This window comes from Tachypleus tridentatus, chromosome 7 (genome assembly GCF_004210375.1).
Source record: "Tachypleus tridentatus isolate NWPU-2018 chromosome 7, ASM421037v1, whole genome shotgun sequence".
Taxonomy (NCBI): domain Eukaryota; kingdom Metazoa; phylum Arthropoda; class Merostomata; order Xiphosura; family Limulidae; genus Tachypleus; species Tachypleus tridentatus.
Window position 1 is genome coordinate 97,419,331 of NC_134831.1, and position 25,671 is coordinate 97,445,001.

The 25,671-nt window shown below is 35.2% G+C and overlaps 2 protein-coding genes across 2 annotated transcripts; both read right to left on the reverse strand.

The window, feature by feature from the left end:
• Nucleotides 1-3,149: 3,149 nt before the first annotated feature.
• Nucleotides 3,150-19,421, reverse strand: LOC143256257 (uncharacterized protein CG3556-like). The gene is made up of 5 exons (XM_076513220.1): nt 19,265-19,421; nt 10,703-10,877; nt 7,889-8,081; nt 6,641-6,777; nt 3,150-5,274 (listed from the first exon to the last, which is right to left on the reverse strand). Exons 1-5 carry the CDS (start codon nt 19,403-19,405, stop codon nt 5,201-5,203), a joined length of 720 nt encoding a protein of 239 aa, XP_076369335.1. The 5' UTR covers nt 19,406-19,421; the 3' UTR covers nt 3,150-5,200.
• A 245-nt stretch (nt 19,422-19,666) lies between these two features.
• On the reverse strand, nt 19,667-22,442 carry LOC143257736 (uncharacterized). The gene is made up of 2 exons (XM_076516770.1): nt 22,204-22,442; nt 19,667-19,979 (listed from the first exon to the last, which is right to left on the reverse strand). The coding sequence occupies exons 1-2, from the start codon at nt 22,440-22,442 to the stop codon at nt 19,667-19,669; spliced, it is 552 nt and encodes a 183-aa protein (XP_076372885.1).
• Between the last annotated feature and the right edge of the window lie 3,229 nt (nt 22,443-25,671).

Consider the following 25,671-nt stretch of genomic DNA (forward strand, 5'->3'; position numbering starts at 1 on the left):
TCCCTTGTCATGCCTTTTTGTACAGTTTCGTTTGTTGTAAATAAATTCAAAATTGGGTCTGGCTCGCCGATCTGGTGGTGTCTTCGACAACCCCTTGAATTCTCCTGCTCAACTCCAGCGAAAGTTTCTTGGGCCGACCATTTGAAATTCTTGTTCCGTATCCCTCAGGGTCTTTTAATAAATTTGCAACAGCAGTTTTACTACGTCCAATCTCACCAGCGACAGCACATTGAAAGAGACCTTGCTTTTGCAGCTCTACAATTCTGTTACGTTCAAACTCTGTCAACTTTTCAGCCTTTGCCATGTATTTTCCCCAATGTAATACCAGAGATGTCAGTGGAAGATGTTGACAATACTAATGCTTGAACACAAATGACTAAATTTCTTTACATGTTTACAGATTAACGCTTTGTTTCCGTATGGTCTTAAACTTTTGACTAACTAGTATTTAGACTAATTTCACAGTGTTCACATTTTCCCTATTAAATGCTAAAAAGTTTTTTATTTCCCTTTCTTATTTTCATTTTTTTTTTTAATTTCGCACAAAGCTACTCGAGGGCTATCTGTGCTAGCCGTCCCTAATTTAGTAGTGTAAGACTAGAGGGAAAGCAGCTAGTCATCACCACCCACCGTCAACTCTTGGACTACTCTTTTACCAACGAATAGTGGGATTTAGCGTTACATTAACGCCCTCAAGGGTGAAAGGCCGAGCATGTTTGGTGTAACAGGAATTCGAACCTGCAAATCGACTCGGTTCTTGAGCTATTCTTCGTTTCAAATTTTGATCTTTGGTCGCCACCTTCATAATGCACTCACGTCTTTAAACTACGAATCGATTGCATGTTTGTAAAACTACGGATCTTTGGATTCACTGTCTGTGTACTCTAACTACTAGGCCGTGCATTTTCAAAATGTCTTTTGCTTGACCACACGTGGAAACCGCTCGGTGAAACGTGCGTAAGATTCATGTCATTTTTTTTAAATCTCAAAGTCACCACTAATTTCATGTCTTTGGAAATAAGTTTCATGTTAAAGTATAAAAAGTCAAGTAAAAAACAAAAAGGATTAACTACAAACAAACTACTGTTTGTTGTATCTCAGATGGCCTGGAATGAGCGATAGTCGTTGTCGGATATGGATATAACTAATAGTGTGGTAGAAATTTATTATTGTACATTAATATTAATGTCGTATAACAAGTATCAATATAACTTTCTACATCTTTAAGTAGAACATTATACTTAAGGTTTTGGTTTCCGGTTTACGAAACTTGCATTACGAAAATAAAACATCTTTTTATTCACAAAACTAGTTAAATATATCATAATTATTACACACAACTATTATGACCTCAGATTACCAGTAAGTGATAAAGAGCCAATGCGTTAAAGTGACGTAAAATATAGCCTCTACACCAGATGTTTGGTAAAAAGACTGTTATTAAAGTTTGATATAAAAGCTTATTTTGTTTGACTTTATTGGATAATTGTACAGATTACACTCGATATCTGGTTAATCCTTCCAGCGCTAAAGTACAACTGTTTCTTCCCTATAGCGAGGCTACCTACTACGTCACTCTAATATGAGAATTACCACTCATTGTTTGTCAAGTTTAACCTTTTACTGAAAATTCCAGGTGATTTATATGGTGTTTTCTAACGTGTGAGATTAAAAGCCATCTCGTATTGTGTCAAGTACAACTAACTAGTGCCTACGAAAACTTTGAGTCCATGAAAATTTTCCTTGAAAGTTAATATTAGAGGGCGAAAAAAACAACAACATGAAATATACATTTTACTGTACAACCTTTGATACATCTTCCACGTAAATATACAGCCGACATTTAATTACAGTGTATTAACATACGTGAACAGCAAGTATACGTTATATGCATATATATAAATTTCAAACCAGAATTTATAATTTATCCAACCTTTGATTTAACTTATACGGCTGGTAGGGCCTACGAACAAAATGTAGCTGGACCCTACAATCGCCTTGATCCACCACTTGAACCAGCTAACTACAGTTTAACTGTGACACCTCTCTCTGACTTGGAGACTAGCTACAGTTTAACTGTGACACCTCTCTCTGACTTGGAGACTAGCTACAGTTTACCTGTGACACCTCTCTCTGACTTGGAGACTAAGCACAGTGTAACTGTAACAACTCTCTCTGACTTGGAGACTAAGCACAGTGTAACTGTAACAACTCTCTCTGACTTGGAGACTAAGCACAGTGTAACTGTAACAACTCTCTCTGACTTGGAGACTAAGCACAGTGTAACTGTAACACCTCTCTCTGACTTGGAGATTAAGCACAGTTTACCTGTAACACCTCTCTCTGACTTGGAGATTAAGCACAGTTTACCTGTAACACCTCTCTCTGACTTGGAGATTAAGCACAGTGTAACTGTAACACCTCTCTCTAACTTGGAGACTAAGCACATTGTAACTGTAACACCTCTCTCTGACTTGGAGACTAAGCACAGTGTAACTGTAACACCTCTCTCTGACTTGGAGACTAAGCACAGTGTAACTGTAACACCTCTCTCTGACTTGGAGACTAGCTACAGTTTACCTGTGACACCTCTCTCTGACTTGGAGACTAAGCACAGTGTAACTGTAACAATTCTCTCTGACTTGGAGACTAAGCACAGTGTAACTGTAACACCTCTCTCTGACTTGGAGACTAAGCACAGTGTAACTGTAACAATTCTCTGACTTGGAGACTAAGCACAGTGTAACTGTAACACCTCTCTCTGACTTGGAGACTAAGCACAGTGTAACTGTAACACCTCTCTCTGACTTGGAGACTAAGCACAGTGTAACTGTAACAATTCTCTCTGACTTGGAGACTAAGCACAGTGTAACTGTAACAATTCTCTCTGACTTGGAGACTAAGCACAGTGTAACTGTAACAACTCTCTCTGACTTGTAAACTAACTACAGTGTGACTGTACCACCTCTCATTTGCAATGTGTGTACTTAAAGTATAACTGCTTGTAATGAAGTTGTTTTTATAGGACAAATAGTTTAGGGAATATTATGCTCTTCATTTTAATCTGTCCCACCAATGAAAACCTCTTACTTTAAGCCTTGAATTACTGTCTAGAAATGATACGATTTACGTCACCATTAAATCAGAACTCTATTTATATTAATCTTTATTGACTTCAGGCTTTACAACATGTTCTACTTTCTGTAAGATAGTTTGAAAAAATATTATATATATCAATTAACCACAAAACCTAAATCAATATAAGCAATGTTAGGTTCTGTTAACCACATTTACTAATCTTAAAACTCTCATGTTACCATAGTAATATAACAAATACAGTGATACTTTCATGTTACCATGGTAATATAGAAAATACACTAATAACTTTAATATTACCATGGTAATTTAACACATACACTAAAACAAACATTGCTAAAATCAAATTTATAATATGTTATGGCAAAGCAGTAGGTAAAAATAATAGCTATTAAACTCAATTCACCGTTTCGTAAGTTTCTTTTAAGTTGGAAAATTTTAACAACGGATGCGAATATTTCAACGAGGGAACGAAAGATTCAATTCTCATGATACAGAAAGGGTTGATGACCCCCACGTTAAACAAACTAAACATCTCTCTCAAAATATTGCACAATAAACATTTGGATTGTATTTTCATGTGACACGCTACTAGATAATACTAACAAAGTCAGCGAACCTCTCAAAAGGTGACCTTTAAGGTTTGAAGAATAGAAACCGATTTAAATTCAATCGCTTCTAGCACTTGTATTATCTCGTCAGACTGTGTTATCTAGCCCCTTCATTCAGGATTCTAATTCACAAATAAAACAAAAGGCCAAATACAAAAATAGATATGGTCTCTGGTACCCTCCAAGCTCTTTGAAAATCTCATGGCTTTGTATTTAAATCACACTGCCTTGTTTTCAGTTTTCTGCGCAGTCCCTCACGTAGGTTTTGCGCAATTGTGAGCATTCAGATGAAAACAATATACTGATTGACCAATCCTCTGCTACGAGTCTAATTCAGTTGCAAACTTTTTTTTTTGAATAAAAGGTTTTAAGAGTAAATCATTTCAAGAAATAACACCCACGACACCCAAGATCACCGACTAGTTTTTTTTTTGTTTTGGTTTTTAAGATAGAAGTCATATTGGGTTGTCTGGTTTGTCCACCGCGTAAAATCGAATTCCAGATTTTGCGTTGCAATTCCACGGACTTATCGCTGTCCCATCTGATAGCAGGATGCATTAAGAAAATAACATTATGTTATCACTTCAGTTAAAAGAAAGGACCAGAGTAAACGCGTTTTTTTCACTACTGTGTTCGTTTTTGTGTGTGTTAAAACAAGGGTTTACATCAGTCTCGTATCTTCATTCTAATAAAAGTATATGCTCTATATAAACAGCAAAACAGACGGGCAACATATATGATCCTACAAGGCTGTCCTTGTACACCCATTCCTGAGAGAAATACACATTTAAACTCCGTCTCACTTTATTTTTATGGAAATAATACATTTATTCCTAAAATTTTGAAAAATGCTAGCCTTTACTACTGATAAGACCAACTCATTCAATATGCCCACCATCTTGTTATAAACAATAAAAGTCTTAATTGGAGTTTAGTCTGTCTTTTCCAAATCCTAAACGTGTTCTAGTCCTATTGTCTTCAGAAGGCAAGACAAATTAGATGTCTCTATCCTACCTCCTCCCTAGTAATCTTAATAACTTTACTAAGGTCACCTCTTACGTTCCTTTCCTCGAGAGATAATAAGTTAACATAACCTTTAAAATAACCCTTCCATCTTTGGAATTATTACCGCGCTTCTAAACATTTTCCAATAAATTAGTTTCCTTTAAATAAAAATACAACACCAATGTCGTTATAACGTTAATAATTCTTGAACTTCTATATATATATACTTGTAAACTAATAAAGAACATTAACTGACTTTTTTGTTCACTTTTAATTAGAAATCACATCTATTTTATTATTTAGCCTAAATACAATCACGTTGCAATACGACAGATATTAAAAATTACGTTAAAACAAAGCCTAACAACATTTATATTGCAATATGACTAATACTAAACATTACGGTAAAACAAAGTCTAACTACACTCATGCTAAAACAAGGACTACAAATTGACGAGAAACATTCCTTAAAGAAGTTTTTAAAACGTTTATATAACATTCACTACAGTTTTATACCAGAACACAACATGGTCTTCGTTCTGAAGACAAAGTTTGCCGACACCTACAGGAAGAAAACAAAAACAGAATTATAAAATGTTTAAATAGGTATTTTTAACATCTTCAAAATTTTATATCTAACTAACAATACGAGTTATAAATAGTTTAACGGTGTTTTCTTCCAAGCATAAAATGCACGGACTTTCACACAAAATTAGGATTTCTAAAAATAATACCACAAAATGTCCATTTCTGATTGTCGAGAACCAAAATTTGTATAACAAGCAATTAAAAATTCTGATTTAATTATGTGGAGAAAAAATCAACAGAATCGTCGGACATATAATGTGTTCCTATAATCAGTAAACTGGTTAATTTATATGGAAATATAATGTGTTCCTATAATCAGTAAACTGGTTAATTTATATGGAAATATAATGTGTTCCTATAATCAGTAAACTGGTTAATTTATATGGAAATATAATGTGTTCCTATAATCAGTAAACTGGTTAATTTTTGTGGACATATAATCTGTTCCTATAATCACTAAACTGGTTAATTTGTATGGAAATATAATGTGTTCCTATAATCAGTAAACTGGTTAATTTTTGTGGACATATAATGTGTTCCTATAATCACTAAACTGGTTAATTTATATGGAAATATAATGTGTTCCTATTATCACTAAACTGGTTTAATTTTGTGGACATATAATGTGTTCCTGTAATCATTAAACTGGTTTATTTATATGAAAATATAATGTGTTCCTATAATGAGTAAACTGGTTAATTTTTGTGGACGTATAATGTGTTCCTATAAGCAGTAAACTGGTTTATTTATATGGTCTTGTGAGAAACAAACCAACTTTGTTACAGTTGTAAGGATTTGTGATTTTTCAGTTTTCGAACTTTTTTCAGTTCGTAAAACAAAATATTTTTCCTTCAATGATACACTGTGGTCATGGTCCAGTCCTTCAATGATACACTGTGGTCATGGTCCAGTCCTTCAATGATACACTGTAGTCATGGTCCAGTCCTTCAATGATACACTGTGGTCATGGTCAAGTCCTTCAATGATACACTGTGGTCATGGCCCAGTCCTTCAATGATACACTGTAGTCATGGTCCAGTTCACACTCTAATATGGCCACACTTTTAATCGAAGGCTAATATCAAATTAGAACTTTAAAATATTTACAATGTAGAGATAGTTGTGGTACTTAAGGTATGAATACAAAATACTGAAACGGATTTCAATTAACTCGTTAATGTTTCAATATCTACTACAAAATACTTGTGTTATAATAAATGATGAATTAATGTTCGTGATACATTTTGACAACTGGTTTTTGTTCATGTTTTGTTTCTTTTCTTCAAGACGTCTAATATTTTTACCTGTCCAGAAAGTTATATCATAATGGCATTTCTTACCATATTCGGAGAACTGAAGTTCATGGGTAACTTGGTTTTCGATGTAAAGAATCCAGTATCTCTGACCAACAGGGTCATTAGCCATACCAGCAATCTTATAGACAAATGGTCCCCAAGATGTTTCATCCAGTTCAAATCTGAACAAAAACAATGAATATTTATCAAAATGCCTCTAACTGATACGTGTTTAAATGATGACATTTATAATTATCGCAGTCAGGCCACGATTCGTACATCTGAACGACAGGTACCTTAACCTTTCTTCTCTCAGATTCAAGAATAATTCTTGTGAAAAACAAAAATTAAAACTGTTTCAAAATTTGGCACCAAGCTACATAGAGGGCCAAAATATATTTATGTTAGCGCCTTTAGTTGCTTTGTAACAAAGCCACATTGAGCTATAGACTGTGTTCGCTTCGGTAAACTGAAACTTGGATTTTAGTGTCGTAAGTCTACAAACGTACCGCTATCCAACCGGGTGACTCGTATTTAGTGGGTAATAATTTTGTTCTATTGGTGTTTCGACGGTTAAAGGATTTGTTCTGCTGGTATGTTTTAGAAATTAAAATTTCAATCAAAAAATAAAAATAGTTTGCTATGTTTAAATATCGTCTTTTATTATAAATCACGAAACTATAATATTTAAATTAGATGCGATGATTATTTTTAATATTAATTTAAAAAAACAGACGTTTTTTCTCTTCAACTTTAATTGGGCGCGAGTTAGCCCTTTCGTAGAGCTGTAAATGTAGGAACTGGTAACGAATCCGTGGTATATTATAAAATATTCTCCACGCCAGGGCGTTATAAGAGTGACTCTCAGTCCGTTATTGTGGGTGATGGGTGTACTGTCAGGTACTGACTGTTAGGTCAGTAGCTCAAAATGACTAGCTTTGCCATTAATACAAATTTAATTATATTTTTATTGGTAATTTAAGAAATGTGTTTGTTATAATATGCGATTTTATGTTTTGTAACATCTTACCTAGATTTTGAGTAAGCCTTTGATTATAATATATATGTTTTGAACATTTATACATGTAGTTTCTGGTGTTTGTACTAGTTATAAATGTTTATTTTCTTACACACTCACACATGAACAAACAACAGTATATATTCCGATCTTTAAATTTCTTTGTTAGGCCAATCTGACAATAACTAAACAAGAAATACTTGTTATCACGATGGACAGAGCAGATAGCCCGATGTGGCTTTGCTACACGAAAACACACACTTGTTACTACTTACTGGTAAACTGGGTTATGGTTGGCTGAATATTTCATGACGTCAAGAAATTTAGTGTCGGAAGATGTGTTCACTTTAACTGAATAATTTTCTTCTTTATTGTCTCCAATCCACAGGGAGTATCGAACTTCGATTTCTTTGAACCATTTCAGGTCGTTGACCTCAGGTTCTTTAAGCTGAGTAACGTTTTCTTTCACTATTTGAATGGAAGAAGGCTTAACTTAAATATAATTCAATAATTTACTGTCAGTAACATTTACAATATCAACAAAAACCTTAGCAAAACGAAACGGTGTTCGAAAGAAGAGCCCTCTTCCGGGGAATTCTAGAATATTAAGTAAAAATTATATTAAACCAGGAGGTAAATTTAAATATTATCTTGAGGCAGGTATTTCAAATAAATATATAGCAATGTATCTTTCTTTTTCTATTTGTTTAAACGAGACTTATCTTCGAAATATTGTATTCTAGGCCTACATTTTCCAAGTTGCGACCCGATAACCACCAGACAAAAACTTAGTAAATAATCCAGAAATATAACTCATGTTTTGTGACGATGAGTCAGACTTAATATTTGTACCTGTTACTGGATTTCTTTGGCGACGATTTTCTTTTATCTATTGATAGATAGTGTCCAGCCCCACACATAAAACACGTAGCCCGCCACTAGCACAAAATTGGGAAAACTTTTTTCTTACTAGTTGTGGGCCCAGCATGGCTAAGTGGTTAGTAAGCTTATGTATTGGTCAATCCCATTATTTGTTGGTAAAAGAATAGCCCAAGGGTTGGCGGTGGGTGATAGTGACAAGCTGCTTTCCCTCTAGTCTTACACTGCTAAATTAGGAACAACTAGCTATCTCTGCTTTATAGCTTGAGGCGAAATTCAAAACTAATTATTGACAGTCTTAGTTTCAAAACTTAGATTTTTCCCATACAAGATTAGTTGTTGTTTTTTACAGCTTTAGAGAATAAGTAAAGTTGGAAAATAGGTGGCGTATTCGACGTATAATAAACAATCTTACAATTTTTGTTTAGAATCTGCGAGAGCTGCTCGAAGATTAAATTCGCTACAAAAACAAAGTTGTTTTCTGTTTCTCACAGTATTAGATTTCCTTTAGTCTTCTCGGGCTACTAGTGGTTTATAAACCAACTTCGACAATTTGTAAATGAACTAACTACAAATTTTTCCAACAGAATACAAAGTGAAATTTATGGAAATTGTAACAAAGGAAATAATAGTTGCTATCTTGAATTAATGTTGTCATGTTATCATTTCATTTCTCGTGTTGGTAATGTGTTACCGTACCATTCACTAATAAGGGGCGTCTGAGGGTTATGGCGCATGACTCGCAATCCCAAGGTTGGAGGTTCGAAACACCGTCAACAAATATACTCGCCTTTTCTATCATAAGGCGCTATAAAGTGGCAATCAATCCCACGTTCCTTGGGTAATAAGTAGTCCAATAGTTGGCGGTGAATGGTGTTGACTAGCTAGCTGCCTTTTCTCGAGTTTAGCACTACTAAAGTAGGGATAACTAACTCAGATAGGCCTTGTGTAGCTTTACGTGAAAACCAAATCAATTTTGAATTACAATCTTATTTGCATGCAACGGTCCGCACTTGTGTTTTATGCGTAAGTTATACCCTTCTAAAAGAGCAGTACTACATTTACTTTGTGTCGCCCTGAGGTCAGTGAGGGTACAATCCTGTGAAGGTTATATCAGTAGTACGTCTACTTTGACAGTGAGGGTTAAGTACTTGAGAATATCAGAAAAAGTTATTTTGTGTGACGAGGATTCGAACCCGCGAACCTCAGATTACGAGTCGAGCGCCCTCTAACCATGCCGGTTCTTTTAAAATAATGTAAATTTAATTATTAAACTGTATGTTTTCATTTTCAGTCAGATTGTGTTTTATTATGTTAGGTTTATGAGACACGTAAGTTCACCAGATTTAATGCTATAAGCAGAATTATTGTTGAAACAAAAAACAAATGCACTAAATGTCCGTACTGTGACCACACTTGAGTAATTTTGTTGGTAGAATACAGGAGGAAATCAAGGAGATTAATAAATACAGCATGGAATCAAGGAGATTAATAAATACAGGAGGAAATCAAGGAGATTAATAAATACAGCATGGAATCAAGGAGATTAATAAATACAGCATGGAGTCAAGGAGATTAATAAATAAAGGAGGAAATCAAGGAGATTAATAAATACAGCATGGAGTCAAGGAGATTAATAAATAAAGGAGGAAATCAAGGAGATTAATAAATACAGCATGGAATCAAGGAGATTAATAAATACAGCAGGAAATCAAGGAGATTAATAAATACAGCATGGAATCAAGGAGATTAATAAATACAGGAGGAAATCAAGGAGATTAATAAATACAGGAGGAAATCAAGGAGATGAATAAATACAGCATGGAATCAAGGAGATTAATAAATACAGCATGGAGTCAAGGAGATTAATAAATACAGGAGAAAATCAAGGAGATGAATAAATACAGGAGGAAATCAAGGAGATTAATAAATACAGGAGAAAATCAAGGAGATGAATAAATACAGGAGAAAATCAAGGAGATAAATATTACATTATATTATATTTATATTTAGATACACAACAGAAAAACACATATTTTTATATTCCGTTACTTGAAAACAGTAAACTTTAGGTGGTTTGGCGGAGAACCACTTTTCTTCATGGTGATAGGAACTTCAAGACTCCCATGGTTTGACTTCAGATGGTAACATATCAGTGAAAGAATTGAAGACTACACTCACTTTCTTATTAATGAGGTTTACATACACACCTGTATCGTTCAACATCGTTGGTTCCGTGCAGTTCTGAGAGTAGAGAATTGGGAGTATGAAGTAGGTAGCGAGAATATCACCAAACGATCCGTCTGATTCTTGTTTTGATATCAGGTAATTCAAGGTTTGAAGGAAGTCCCAGCCAACTCCATCGTCTTCAGCCGCTAATAAAGCCTACGTGAAACACAGCTTACGTTAACATTCAATACGTAAAGAAAGCACAGTAATATTTATTATACAAACGCACAATAAGTGCAGTATTAGTGAAGGTAGAACTGGTTTGGTTTGTTATAAGGTTCGCGCAAACCTACAAGAGGGCTATCTGCGCAAGCCGCCGTTCAACTCTTGGGCTACTCTTTTACCAATGAATAGTGGAGTTGACTATCACTTTATGATACCTCCACATATGCAAGGGTGAGCATGCTCGTTGTCGGGATTCGAACCTCCAACCCTCATATTGCGAATACAATATTTAAAAAAAATTATATTTTTAAAAATATTTATAGTCCAGAAATGTTCCACTAACAATTCCAACGAAGAGTACAACAGTATAACAGTATTTTAAAAATGCAACTATGAAAGATAAAACATTATGAGAAGGGTATTTATTTATTAAAAAACCAAAACATGAAGTTGCTGTAACAATGAAAGAAACTCACATTTGGATTAAGAATAATAAAAATTATTAAAGCGCCATCATGAGGAATATTTGTTCGTTTGTTTTGAATTTCGCGCAAAGCTACACGTGTGCTATCTGCGCTAGCCTTCCCTAATTTAGCTGTGTACGATTAGAGGGAAGGCCGCTAGTCACCACTACCCACCGCCAACTCTTGGGCTACTCTTTTACCAGCGAACAATGGGACTGACTGTCACACTATAACGCCCTCGTGGCTGAAAGGGCGAGCATGTTTGGTGTGAGGGGGATTCGAACCCGCGACCCTCGGATTACGAGTCGAATGCCTTAACCACGTGGGCATGCCGGGTCGCAGGTGGGTTTGGAAAAGTACTTTTTCTATCAGTGCATTCGAAACTATTAAGTATGATGAAAAGACGAGTTAGAGATGTTATTTCAAATGCGTTTTGTTTTATAATTCAGTAGCTTTTCCTCAAGGGGTGAGTTCTAGTTGTCACAACGTTTTCTGAGTTCTGGTTGTCACAACGTTTTCTTTTCCTTCTATTTATCAAAAGTACATTCATTCCCAAACAGTATTCTCAACTGTTATCGTTTCAAATGTCAGTTTTAAAGCCAACATTTCTTTGAGCATTTCAATGATATAAATGCTTCTTTTCATGAAAGCCAGGTGGTTAGGGCGCTCGAATTATAACCTGAGGGTCACGGCTTCGAATCCCCGTCACACCAAACATGGTCGTCCTTTAAGTTATGGGGGCGTTATAATGTTCGGTCAATCTCATTATTCGTTGGTAAAAAGAGTAGCCCAAGAGTTGGCGGTGGGTGGTGATGACTAATTGCCTTCCCTCTAATCTTACACTGCTAAATTAAGGAGGGCCAGCGCAGGTAACCCTCGTGGAGCTTTGCGTACAAAGTTATAGGTAAAGGAAATCGAATTTTAAACGTGAAGGGATATTATGCTGAGAGCTTAATCCAGTTCTCCCAACCGAATAATAGGATTGACTGTTATTTATATAACACGTATACAGCTGGAAGTACTGTGCGTATTGGATGATATTACGTCTCGAATCTTGGACCTATCGATACACAGCTCGACACGTTACCTATTTGCTCTGAAACGTAGAAATAAGGAAATACCACAAGAGTATTTATTTGATAAAAAAGTAAGTATTTCCACATATCCCCCAGCGGTAAGTTTACGGACTTACAAAGCTAAAATTTGGGTTTTATTTGCGTTAAAATATCTTGACATCATTAAATGAATACTCGTGCGTGTGTTTTTTTTTTTTTTAAGTGCAAAGCTACAAAAGGGTCTCTTTACATTTTGTTCACTATAATAACATAAACTTCGGATTTTAGTACTTGTAGACGTACCACTGTTCCATTGGTGTACTTTAATTGGATAAGGCTAAATAAATGAAATAAAACCACTTCATGTGCAGTGTTAGCAAACGTTTCCTTTCACTGAAATAAACATTACATAATTTAGATCAAAAATACGTTAAAAAAGAATGTATTTTTACAAAGAAAATACAATTTGAGTGCAAAAAAGCACACAGTTATCAAGGATGAAGAATGGTTCTGTGATAGAGCTCTACATTTCGGAGCTGGCTCACAGGATTCGAGTCTCTTCGATTCCTCAAAATATTTCAGAACTTTAATTTGTGGGTACGTTATAAGAACGACAACAAATCCTTGAGTATGGGTGATAGAGTTTTGCTCATAGGCTGCATTTCCTTTTGTTAATAATTTAAAATTAAAAACGGCGGCAGATGGCGATAGCAGCTTTGCCATAAAATACACACAAATATCTCGAATAACTACAATAATGAAGTGGAGAGTTTGTTTGTTTTTCTCGCGTAATGCTATACGATAGCTATTTGTGCTAGCTGTCCATAATTTAGCAGTGTAAGACGAGAGGGAATGCAGCTAGTCATCACCACCCACCGCCAACTCTTGGGTTACTCTTTCACCAACGAATAGTGGGATTGACCGTCACATTATAACGCCCCCACGGCTGTAAGAGCTAGCAAGAAAGAACTATGAACAGACTCACACTAAAGAGATAAAATCTAAGATCTTCTCAATTCTTGATTGTGTTCTAAAGTAATATTTCTCAGTTTTATTAAGACACCTCCCCCCTAACTGGAAAGCTATCGTTGTTGGGGGATGATTACAAATATATTTATACGTTACAAAATTTCTATTTTTTGACAGTGCTAAGTACAATTTCCTGTTAACTCTGATTCGATTCTAAATAGAAACCGACTCCGTAATTGTTATATAAATGTAATACATCTTTTAATGTGGCTTACCTCTACCTAGACACCTCTATTCAGCATTCGATGAATAAACGCTACAAAAAAAATCGATGATTAAAATGGGGTATTTCCTAAGCCTAACTTGTTAAAGTTGGCCATATTTTTCTGTAGCCATCACAAGTAATAAAATGCGGTTTTTAATTGTAAAAGCCTTCGTAGTTACCATCGAGCCAACGAGGGCCAACTGGTTATAGTTAGAGCAACTGGTAATGTATTATAACTTAAAATAAAAGCCCGGTAATTAGACCTTGTATTATAATTATGAGGTATAACTCTAAAGATAAAACTTAAAACAGTTTGAGTGTAGTAACAAACACCCTGCTTGTCTATTCATAAAGTGAATAGAAACAAAAATTCATAAAAAAACAAAGATTAGGAATTACTTACGTATAAGTCAATACGCTTAAAATTTATAGCACGTGTATACGTAAAACATGAATATTTTACCTTTAATATATAGTTTATCCCTAAGAACAGAAGCGTCATAGAGTGAAAACAGACAGGGGACCAACATATATAAACAAGCATTAAAAAATAACTATATCTGTTACAATTTCAAAACTTGTTTTTTTTTTTTTTATCGATCACAACGAGACAGGAATCAAGAATAGTTACTGGCCTGTATACGCAAAGTGTTACATACGTTTTAACAAAGAGTCAATGAGTTACAAATCTCAGCGTTCAGTTCCGAAGTTTCAGCAATAGATGGCCCTAAAACCATAGATCTTTATGTGTGTGTGTGTATACATATATATAACAATAGAGAATATTGCTGATACTAACGATTTAATAATATAATCCAGACAAAATAGCACAAAATAGAGCCCCGATTATCCACACAGATTACTTAATGACTTTACTATATTGTAATAAATGAACAAAAGGTATACGATAGCGTGTTTTACGTGTAATACCCTTAACAAATACCATATCGATAAACAAACATGGGTGAAATGGGCAACAACTGCCTAGTACAGCGTAGCACTTATGAAGAAAGTCTTAAATAACTAAAGAACTTTAATAGGTGAGTAATTGATAAGTTCCTTGTGAAGGTTCAGATTAAATTATCTATCATAGAAACAACAACAAAAAAATTATTTTAGCACGAAGACATTCAATATATACATATATACATAAACCGCAATATTACATTACTTGCTTCAGCCATAGACAAACTGTCTTTTCATTTGCATTAACCACTATTAAGTTACATAGTACTTGTGTGGTTCCTAAATCTTTGTTTAGGTTGTTGTTTTTCCTTGCATTTCCAAATGTTGCTATCAAACACTTTCTCTGAGCATGTCATGAACCTTGAACTGATTCAACTATTTTACTAATAATCTCTGAAGGTTCGGCCACAAGGACCTGGAACGATCCGTTTTCTTACGACCTTTGGAACGTGCGAAGTCGAGGTCGTACGTAGCTCCGATCTCTTAGCGATATAACGGATGGCAACAAAAAGAAATCCAACTTGTCAGTGGTCGATGTGAACTTCAGATACGCTGTTTATTTGGTTTCAATGTTTCGAATATTTACCGTCTCTTAACTGTGTAGCAAAAGTGAATATACGAACATTTATTTCTACTATATATGTACCAGTTGAAACTTCAACAAAATATTCAGAGTTGTGGTATTCCCTTCAGTTATTGTTATATGACATCATGAGATGAAATATTTGGCCACTGGATTATCTGCTATATCTAAAATTATTTTAAACTTAAAAAAATAAACAAAAATTCATCAGTGTGGCCTTCATTGACACAGTGGCATGTCTGCGGATTTGTACCGTTATAAACCAGGTTTCGATATTCGTGGTGGTCAGAGCACAGATAGGCAGTTCTGTTGCTATCTGCTTAACTGCAAATCAACATAAATCGTGAGTACTGAATCCACCTTCAAAGGTTTATGCGCTTGTTAACAGTGGAACTACTTTATAACACTCCACTCCTTCAAAAGTGTGACGTATTCATCCGCGTGATATACTCGATAACAAAGTTCGCAGAACTCAATGACACAATGAATTTGTAAAAAAAAAATATATATATAAAAAAGAACACTGCTCAGTAATCCTATCTGAAACGCAATATAAAGATGTTCAGGCATGCTTATTACAGCAACATTTCATTTAAAATATAAAAAAAATACTTCTTATTAGTATAAACAATACTCTGAAAAATTGTCTCTCACAAATGTTGCAGTTGGAAAGACATTTTATGTTCAACTTTAACGACACATACACATAGAAATAATGTGCACCCATAAAGGTCGCTCTTAAATGGTCTTACATTTACAAGAGTAATTGCTTTTGTATTTGTTTATATTCATATGTAATGGAAGAAGAGAACTCAGTTTTTCTAGACCCGGTATAACCATGTGGTTAAGGTACTCGACTCGTAATCTGAGGATCGCGGGGTCGAATCCCTGTTGTACCAAGCATGCTCGCCCTTTCAGCCGTGGGAGCGTTATAATGTGACACTCAATCCCACTATCTGTTGGTAAAATAGTAGCCCAAGAGATGGTGGTGGGTGGTGATGACTAGCTGCCTTCTCTCTAGTCTTACAATGCAAAATTAGGGACGGCTAGCGCAGATAGCCCTCGTGTAGCTTTGCGCGAAATTCAAAACAAACCGTTTTTCTAAGTGCTGTTATTTTGCTACTAGAACGAAAAGAAATTTGACAAACTGTATTGACTTTGGAAATCATATAAGAAAATTTATTTAGGAAACTTCCTTCTTGTTAACATTTTCAATATCTGCATTTTCAGAAACATAAATTCTTAACCGGTCACTCGAATAACTGCACTCTGAAGTTAGCTGACTGTGAGAACAAATTGGCTAAGCTAAGTGCGACACCTATGAACAGGCTCACGTTTTCCTATGATTATATTACTCGGCGTTTGTAACATTTTGTTCATTTTTTGCCCTCTTCATCACAGTTTCTATTTCCGAATTATCGAATGTTAACACATTTGTTTGCGTTTAGAGCTTCGGAATATCGACCTTAGAGAATTTTATACTCTTAAAGGTAGCAGAACATAATCTCTGATGGCAGAAAACACGAAATTCTAGAAACAGATCAGAGCTCGTCACCCAACGTTCTCCCTTTTTAACCCATGTGAGTGGTCATACTGTGATGGTCAGTCTCACTATTCGTTGGTAAAACATAGCTCAGAAGTAGGCGGTGGGTGATGTGTTGACTAGCTGCATTCCCTCTCGTGTTTGATTTAAAAACTGGGAACGATTAGGAGAAACGTAACACAAGAAACACCAAAAATAAGGTAAAGTATAAATAAACAAGCTGGCACGTGCAACCGTTACGTTCAGTTTGCTTCGTAATCTAAAGACTTGAATATTTGTAATTTATAGAGTGACGTATCCTTATATAACATGTCCACATTTGTTAAAATACCTTCTTACAGAAGAAATAAAGACAGCTGTCCACGACCATTTACAAAATGGTTGAATTTCATCTGCGGTTAATGTGTGTGTTTGTTTTCTTATGGCAAAGGCACAATGGGCTATCTGCTGTGCCTACCGAAGGGAATCTAACACCTGATTTTAGCGTTGTAAATTCGAAGAGTTACCGCTGTACTAGCGGGTGACATTTCTGTTGTTAAACAAATTTACACCGGATTTCATTGTTCAAGTTGTACGTTTAAGTAAAGTTTTGGAAATCCAAACTGTTGTTGTTTTAACGCAAAACTAAACTGTAGGATATCTGTGATCTGTCCATCACGGATAATCGAACCCCGGATTTTAAGCATTAAACTTGTCGCTAACCCACCTGAGTAAATATCCTTGCACGGATATACAAAGGGTCTCTGTTAACTGTTTCTAATTTTGAACTTATAAACATAAAAGAAAGCAGGTAGTTTATAGCACATTCCGCCAACAATTGGGGTACTTTACTTGAATAGTAAAATTCATCGTAACTTTTATAAAGTGCTTACAACGTCAAAGGAAGGAGCGTCATGTTGCGGCAACGAGATTCGATCCACGAACTCTTAGATTCGTAGTCCAGCAGGTTAATCAGTAGGCCCGTGATCGGTCTCAAAATAGTTTTACAAATTGAACAAAACCAGATAACAGATGAAAAACAGTGCACACTTGGTATTACCAAGTAACCTGCGTTTATTTTTACCTTATAAAGTTGTTATCGGACTGAGAGTCCAAGTGTCCATGGTTCACGTCCCGTCGTCACAAAATCGCACCACTTTGTGGCTCTATTTGATTAGAGTAGCCCAAGAGTTGGCAGTGTGTATTATTCATAGATCTGTCTTCTCTCTAGTCTATTAGCCCAAAATTTGGGGCAGCTAACGGAGATAGTCCTAACCTCGTGTACCTTTACACGAATATTCGAAAATAATCTTTTATCAGTTTCCAAGTCTTCAGTCGTGAGAGAAAACCCACAGCACGTGTTTTTTAACACCAAAAACAAGAAACACAGTTCTAAAAGTAGAGTTCACAATATTAAAAAACTTAAATCACTTTTTAATAACACTAGATGACGCGATTTATTGAGGGCTGGGGCTACACTACACTGCTGAGGAATTTTCTTTTAAAAAATAACATTTATATAAAATATCTTCAGGGCTTTTCAAAAACAACATCTCTATTTTAAACCTTTATAAAACCATTACTGGTATTCGTAAGAAAATTAAACTTTGTACACCTACCAATTTGACTATAAAGTTTACGACAGTACCAAAATTAATTGCTAATTATGAATAATTAATTGTACACGGTTATAAAATATTAAAATGTAAAAAAATGATATAGCTCTGGTAATAATACAAATGTGGGGATTACTGCGTCAATCTTTCGATGGTTCAGCGGTAACTTAACGAACTTACAACTTTAGGATCAGGCGGCCCATTGTTTAGCTTTAGGCTAAAATAAATGAACAACATGGAATATTTGTTTGTTTACAGTTAAGCACGGAGCTACACAATAGGTTTTTCTGTACTCAGCCCATCACAGGTATTGAAACCTGGTTTCTAGTAGTGAAAGTGCCCTGACATGGTCAGGTGGTTAGGGTGTTCAACTCGTAATCCAAATGTCGCAGGTTCAAATCCCCGTCACACCAAACATGCTCACCCTTTCAGCCATGGGGGGAGTTATAATGTTACGGTCAATCCCACTATTTATTGGTGAAAGAGTAGCCCAAGAGTTGGCGGTGGGTGGTGATGACTAGCTGCCTTTCGTCTGGTCTTATTATACTACTAAATTATGGATAGCTAGCGCAGATAGCCCTCGTGTAGCTTTGCGCTATAATTAAAAAAAACAAACAAACAAGCGTTGTAAGCCCGCAGACATGCCGCTTTTCCACATGTAACGTCCCAGCATGTTTGTGGACATTTACGACCATCAAAGGAAGCCGCACTAACCATTTATCATGAAAACTATCATGTTAATAAACAATTAACCAGTAAATCACTAATAAAACTTCACACCCCGAAATTAGTGTTAATATTGCCCTAAGCCCATCTTGACTGTGGTACCTCTACCTATACAAAGTTTCAGTTATTTATATTCATGGATAATGACTTTTATCAAAGTTTAAAATGGGATGGTATTTTTGAAACACCCTGTACTTAGTACAAAGTTTCACCTGCACTATAAGTCCTGTAGTATAAAGATTTCCAAAACTTCCATCTCGTAGTTGCAACTTTTTGAAGCCCTTCAAAGCCTGATATATATCGCCTTGAACAAATGCATATGCTTCGTTTTTCCTAAGACACGATAAAGCCATCACTGCTACTGCTTGTGTATCTATTGAATTAAAAAAACAAAAAACACCGTATTTTACTTTTACCTCTGAAAGTTACCTACACGTCAGATAAGATAAAACGAAACCGTTGTTATGAAGTTTATTACAGTTTAAAACCGTTATGGAAATATCTCATAAATTCCAAATATGCACATTGATTCAGTTTAAAATATTGTAAATTATAAGAACTTCTTTTTTGTGCGGATGAAGTTACCTTACGTTTTTTATTTCTTTTGCCTTAAGCTAGAAACTTAACGGTGATATGTAAGCTATTATGAGGAATAACCATTTCAAATACCTGCCCAAAAAATTGAAATCAGTTGTAGATCGCAACTGATTCAAAAGATGCAGAATTCTTTTCTTCGACAGGCGTTTCCTGGCATGACAGAGAGATAAAGAAACCAACGCGTATTCGAACTCCGAATTTGTATATTGGAAGTGCCTGAGCCTTTTGGTCAGATCGATGCCAAAGAAGTTCATAGGGTTTCCACAGGTCGCTGAGATTCCGTTCACGTACAGTGCTAATTGACCTGCGGTCAATTTCTTCCTGTGAGACCTAAAGGAAACTAACACAATCAACATCGAACTGGATAAAATACAATTCTACAAAGTTGAGTAATATACATTACCATATAACAGTTTATCCATGTCTCAGTTGGAGGAGGGACTATTTATATGTTTAACTTACTTAAACCCAAGTGGTAATACTTTATTTTTTTCTTTATTATTATTTGTTCTTCTTTACTTCGTAGAGTAGTTGCCTTCCCACAACTGTCTGCAGGTAGTAAAGGGTGGAACGATGTAGGCTCAAGCACCCACATCTCGCTCTCCTGAATTCTATTTGTATTCCTTTAATTATTGTATTATTTAATTATTCTTCATTTGAGACTGGCGAACGGAGGTTAAGAATGACAGACAGTGTGTCCCCACCGCAGTGTAGTCCTACTTTCCATGTCACCTCCAAAACCTAGGATACATTTTATATCCCACATTATAGCCTGTACCCTGGGGATTTTTTCGATTAGTACAAAGTTTTTTATTATTATCATTGTTTGAACTTGTTTTTGTTTATAACAAATTGTAATTAGTTAGAGGTTAAGATTTGCTGTTTTTAACGCCGTCCTTTCTTTGTTTAATTTAACTTCACTGTTCAGGGTTAACCGAAAACATAATCGTTGATTCCACACCAGGTAATAAGAAACAGTTTGTTTATTTCATGATAAACAGAATGTTTGCAGCGGTCTTCACTTCATAGTCTATCACATAACGAATTCCTGGCACATTACCCGAACTTGTAACATTAACTTAAAGACAATAAGGGGCCTATTAGTCTATCTAAATTGTCCCATTCACAAAACTAAACTTAACACTCCTACGAAAAGTGGGGCCTAATAGGCCCCAGAGCAACTTCAAAGGTTATTAATATGAGGCTAATAATTTTGTATTTAAATGAAATTGCCATTTAAATCCATTAATGAATGGATTAACGAGATTCCCACTGTCCCTATCTACTATCTAGCGAAACCACAGCCAGGGGAACGGGCTTGGAGAAATCAGGACTAGAAACGTCTTTTCGTAGGAGTGTTAAAAAAACAACAACAACACTCAAAGCCGGTTCTCATCAATCAAATACTAAGCAAGCTTTCTTTTTAAAGTTCCTTATACTAACATTAACCACCACATCCGATGGCAACCAATTCAAAAAGCCAGCCGTCTTAAGAAACAATAAGGCTGTCTTAGATGGAGATGTCTTCTTGCAAGACTCAAAAGATTTAGTTAACAAACTGAAACAGTCATCACCGAATTCACTATGATACAATTCTACGGATTTGATTTTTTTTTTTGGAATTTCGCACAAAGCTACTCGAGGGCTATCTGTGCTAGCCGTCCCTAATTTAGCAGTGTAAGACTAGAGGGAAGGCAGCTAGTCATCACCACCCACCGCCAACTCTTGGGCTACTCTTTTACCAACGAATAGTGGGATTGACCGTCACATTATACGCCCCCACGGCTGGGAGGGCGAGCATGTTTAGCGCGACGCGGGCGCGAACCCGCGACCCTCGGATTACGAGTCGCACCTCTTACGCGCTTGGCCATGCCAGGCCCTACGGATTTGAATATGTGGCTAACTGTGGAACACATCTTTTCAAGCAAATGTTGCGAAATAGCGCCATCTATAGGAATTATAATAAGTGATTCTAATCCGTCAGTAAGGTAGTATTTCTTTATCTGTTTGAAGTTAAGGACATCTCTAGCTAAGAGAGTCTTATTGTTTTTTTACGACAACTGTTTTTCCGAATGGGTGGTCTTCGGATTAGGTCCGCGTGTGACGTATTCATGACGTCACATCTGCACCTGAGAATAGAAAAGAATAAAGTTCTCTATGACGGGAAGCAGAAGCGAAACTGGAAATTCGTGGCCCCTATTGCAAGCCTACATGCACACAGAATAAAAATTTCGCGTAGTTGGGGGTTGTATATCGTGTAATAAAAGATTTTTCCAGTATCATATAAGCAAAGTTCCATTATAGTATGATATGATATACTAATAGGACAGTAAACAATGTTTTGTAAGCATAAGAAAGAATTTCGCTGATGATGGAACAATACTCGTTTCGATATAACACTGGTCTGTCTTCTAATCCGTTTCGAATTTGCAAATCACAGATCGTAACGTGTGTGAACTGTTTTAACGTTACCAGATACCTAACTTGCATAATCGCACCATCAGTATAAAAAAACGAGCCGCCGTAAGAAATAAAGGTTGAATATTATACAAACCCCAATAAAGCAACAGCCAGCTGTAACTCCAACTCTTTGACCATGAGGTCATCTTCTAGGTCGCCTGCTGAAAACTCGGTCCTGTTATTGAGGTAGAGGGAGATGACTGCCCTGTGTGTCTGATGTCCCCAGCCCCACCGGTCATTACGTGTTGACAACAGCCAGGATCTACCGTAGTATCGACTTCTTGACACTTCAGACACGTTGTTCAATTTACCTTTTTGGACACAACTAATCATTAGTGAAATTCTACCCAAACGAACAAAGTGAGTTGTTAACATGTTAAAACTATAGTTAACAAGACACTTAAGGGCGCAAAAATCAGATCAGCCATTTCGTTATAACAACTGCGATTTTTTATTGTACTATTGGCTTCTCTTCTATTGTTAGCCAGTATACGAAAACTCTAAAGCACTGGACGCTCGATTCCTGCATATCTGTTTTCATCTACTTTGTGGTTTTGAATAACTTTGCCTTGCTAAACCAATGTAAGTTCGATATTCAAGCCCTAGGTATTACACTAATCTAGATATTTAGATTCAAATTTTAAGAGACTCTTCATAGCGTTTTAATTCAACATGTTTGATCTTTATACAGTCAACTCATTTGAGTGATTTATTAAGACCTAATGTCAAACAATGTTAGATATACACGACATAGAGCTGGGTTAGATACACTTTATATGTACTACGTCAGATACACATGATACACAGCACGGTTATATATACTCAACGCGAGTTAGGTTAGATACATTCGATACAGCTAGGTACGATACACTCGACCTATAGCGAAGTGAGGTACACTCGATATACAGCTAGGTTAGATACACTTTATGTAATGTGTCATATGCTTTTGAATGTAGAGCATAGTTCTCAAGCAACCGAAAACACACGTTAAACACTATTTGCACCTATGGATAGTTTTGTAAAAAGTAACGTTCCTTCATTACTACAAAACAATAATGTGATCAAGCTAATATTTATATAAGCAAAACTAAACTTTTTGTATAGTTTTTTAAAAAATTTACAGGTTTACTTCCTAGTGATTGTTAACTGTTACACAAACGGGCAACTTGAACGACAAATGACGATTCATTACATCTAGTGACCTTTGCAGACTTCTTCAAATTACTTATTTCACAAATATTTTTTGTTGTTTTCTTTGGTAGTCAATGGCTTGTCTCCCATTTTCTGACATTATTTAATATGTTAAGTCTACGGACTATTCTCAGCTTTAAATAATAGGTCCCGGACTTGCTCAGATTATCTAGATATTTCACGATTTTCCTCAAATTTTGATATGAAACAAAAAAATATAAGGCAAGAGTCAGGAGAGAAGTATGGTGCTGTAACTTGTATGTACGCTTACGCACCAGGAAGTAAAGTTCAGTTATGCATGGGCAAATCCACGCAGCTGTCTAAGCCTAAAGAGTAGAAAGATACCGCGTATCCCCGTCTACTGCATAAACAAATTTCTAAAAATAAACTCGTGGTTTACAGAAAACGATATTTTGGCTGTTCAAAATGCTTCCCTTAAGAAGCTACGAACGTGTTTTATATTTACTTGTGATAAGGCCTCAAGTATGAGTACAAATGCTGGTTGTATATTATAGTTATAAGTGTGTTCTGTGTTTATCATACTGTTTTACATCAATATGGCCATACGAGGTACATAATACATTAGTTTTAATTTATAAACACAGATGTTATTAACTAGTAAACCACACAAGGAGAGGAGCCCCACTACTCGAATTCAGGGGGTGGGACATAGAGATTTTCCCTGAGCTAGTCCGCCACTGACGCGAATGTCAGATAATATTATTATTTATTAAACTGTTATTAGTTTAGGCCTAAAGCTAAATCTTAACATGTTGGTGTTATAAAAGGTTTCATTTGTCTGCCACCTAATATAGCTGTCTAGAAGTTATAGCTTCTTTCCAATTAATGTTATAAACTTTTCGTTTGATTTCCACTCTATGGCATTTCGAAAGATTGTTTTCGTTACTAAACACTCACACCTCCAAAGAAGAAAATCTCGAATTCATAGCTAGGCACGCTAACCACTAAGTCACGCTCGGCCCTCCTAACCAAGAAATAGCTAATTTATACAGGTATTGCGCATCGTAGAGGAAAAAAAAAATAGTGAATTTTGCTAGTGAGAAGACGCAAGTGCAAGTTGTTTAACCAGTTCCAATGCAATACATAAAAAGACCAACTTTACTGCGATTTGGACAAAGAGCAAGCGGCTATAGTTACAATATAACAAACACAGTCAATCTATAACTCTGAAAACACATCGATGTAAAATAACCAACACCTTACAACAATGTGAAAAACAGTTACTATTAAAGTAAGGATAATGTGAAAAGTAGTTAATATTAAAATATGAGCAGTGTAAAAAGTAGTTAATATTAAAATAAGGACAGTGTGAAAACTAGTTAATACTAAAATAAGGACAGTGTGAATAGTATTTAATATTAAAATAAGGACAGTGTGAAATGTAGTTAATATTAAAATAAAAACAATGTGAAAAGTAGTTAATATTAAAATATCAGCAGTGTGAAAAGTAGTTAATATTAAAATATGAGCAGTGAAAAGTAGTTAATATCAATATAAGGGCAGTGTAAAAAGTAGTTAATATTAAAATATGAGCAGTGTGAAAAGTAGTTAATATTAAAATATGAGCAGTGTGAAAAGTAGTTAATATTAAAATAAGGACAGTGTAAAAAGTAGTTAATATTAAAATAAGGACTGTGAAAAGTAGTTAATATTAAAATAAGGGCAATGTGAAAAGAATTTAATATTAAAATAAGGACAGTGTTAAAAGTAGTTAATATTAAAATAAGGATAAGGTGAAAAGTAGTCAATATTAAAATAAGGACTGTGTGAAAAGTGGTTAATATTAAAATAAGGACAGTGTGAAAACTAGTTAATATTAAAATAAAGACAGTGTGAAAACTAGTTAATATTAAAATAAAGACAGTGTGAAAAGTAGTTAATATTAAAATAAGGACAGTGTGAAAAGCAGTTAATATTAAAATATGAACAGTGAAAAGTAGTTAATATCAATATAAGGGCAGTGTGAAAAGTAGTTAATATTAAAATATGAGCAGTGTGAAAAGAAGTTAATGTCAATATAAAGGCAGTGTGAAAAGTAGTTAATATTAAAATAAGTACAGTGTGAAAACTAGTTAATATTAAAATAAGGGCAGTGTGAAAAGTTGTCAATATTAAAATAAAGACAGTGTGAAAAGTAGTTAATATTAAAATATGAGCAGTGTCAAAAGTAGTTAATATCAATATAAGGGCAGTGTCAAAAGTACTTAATATTAAAATATGAGCAGTGTGAAAAGAAGTTAATATCAATATAAAAGCAGTGTGAAAAGTATTTAGGATTAAAATATGAGCAGTTTGAATAGAAGTTAATATCAATATAAGGACAGTGTGAAAAGTAGTTAATATTAAAATA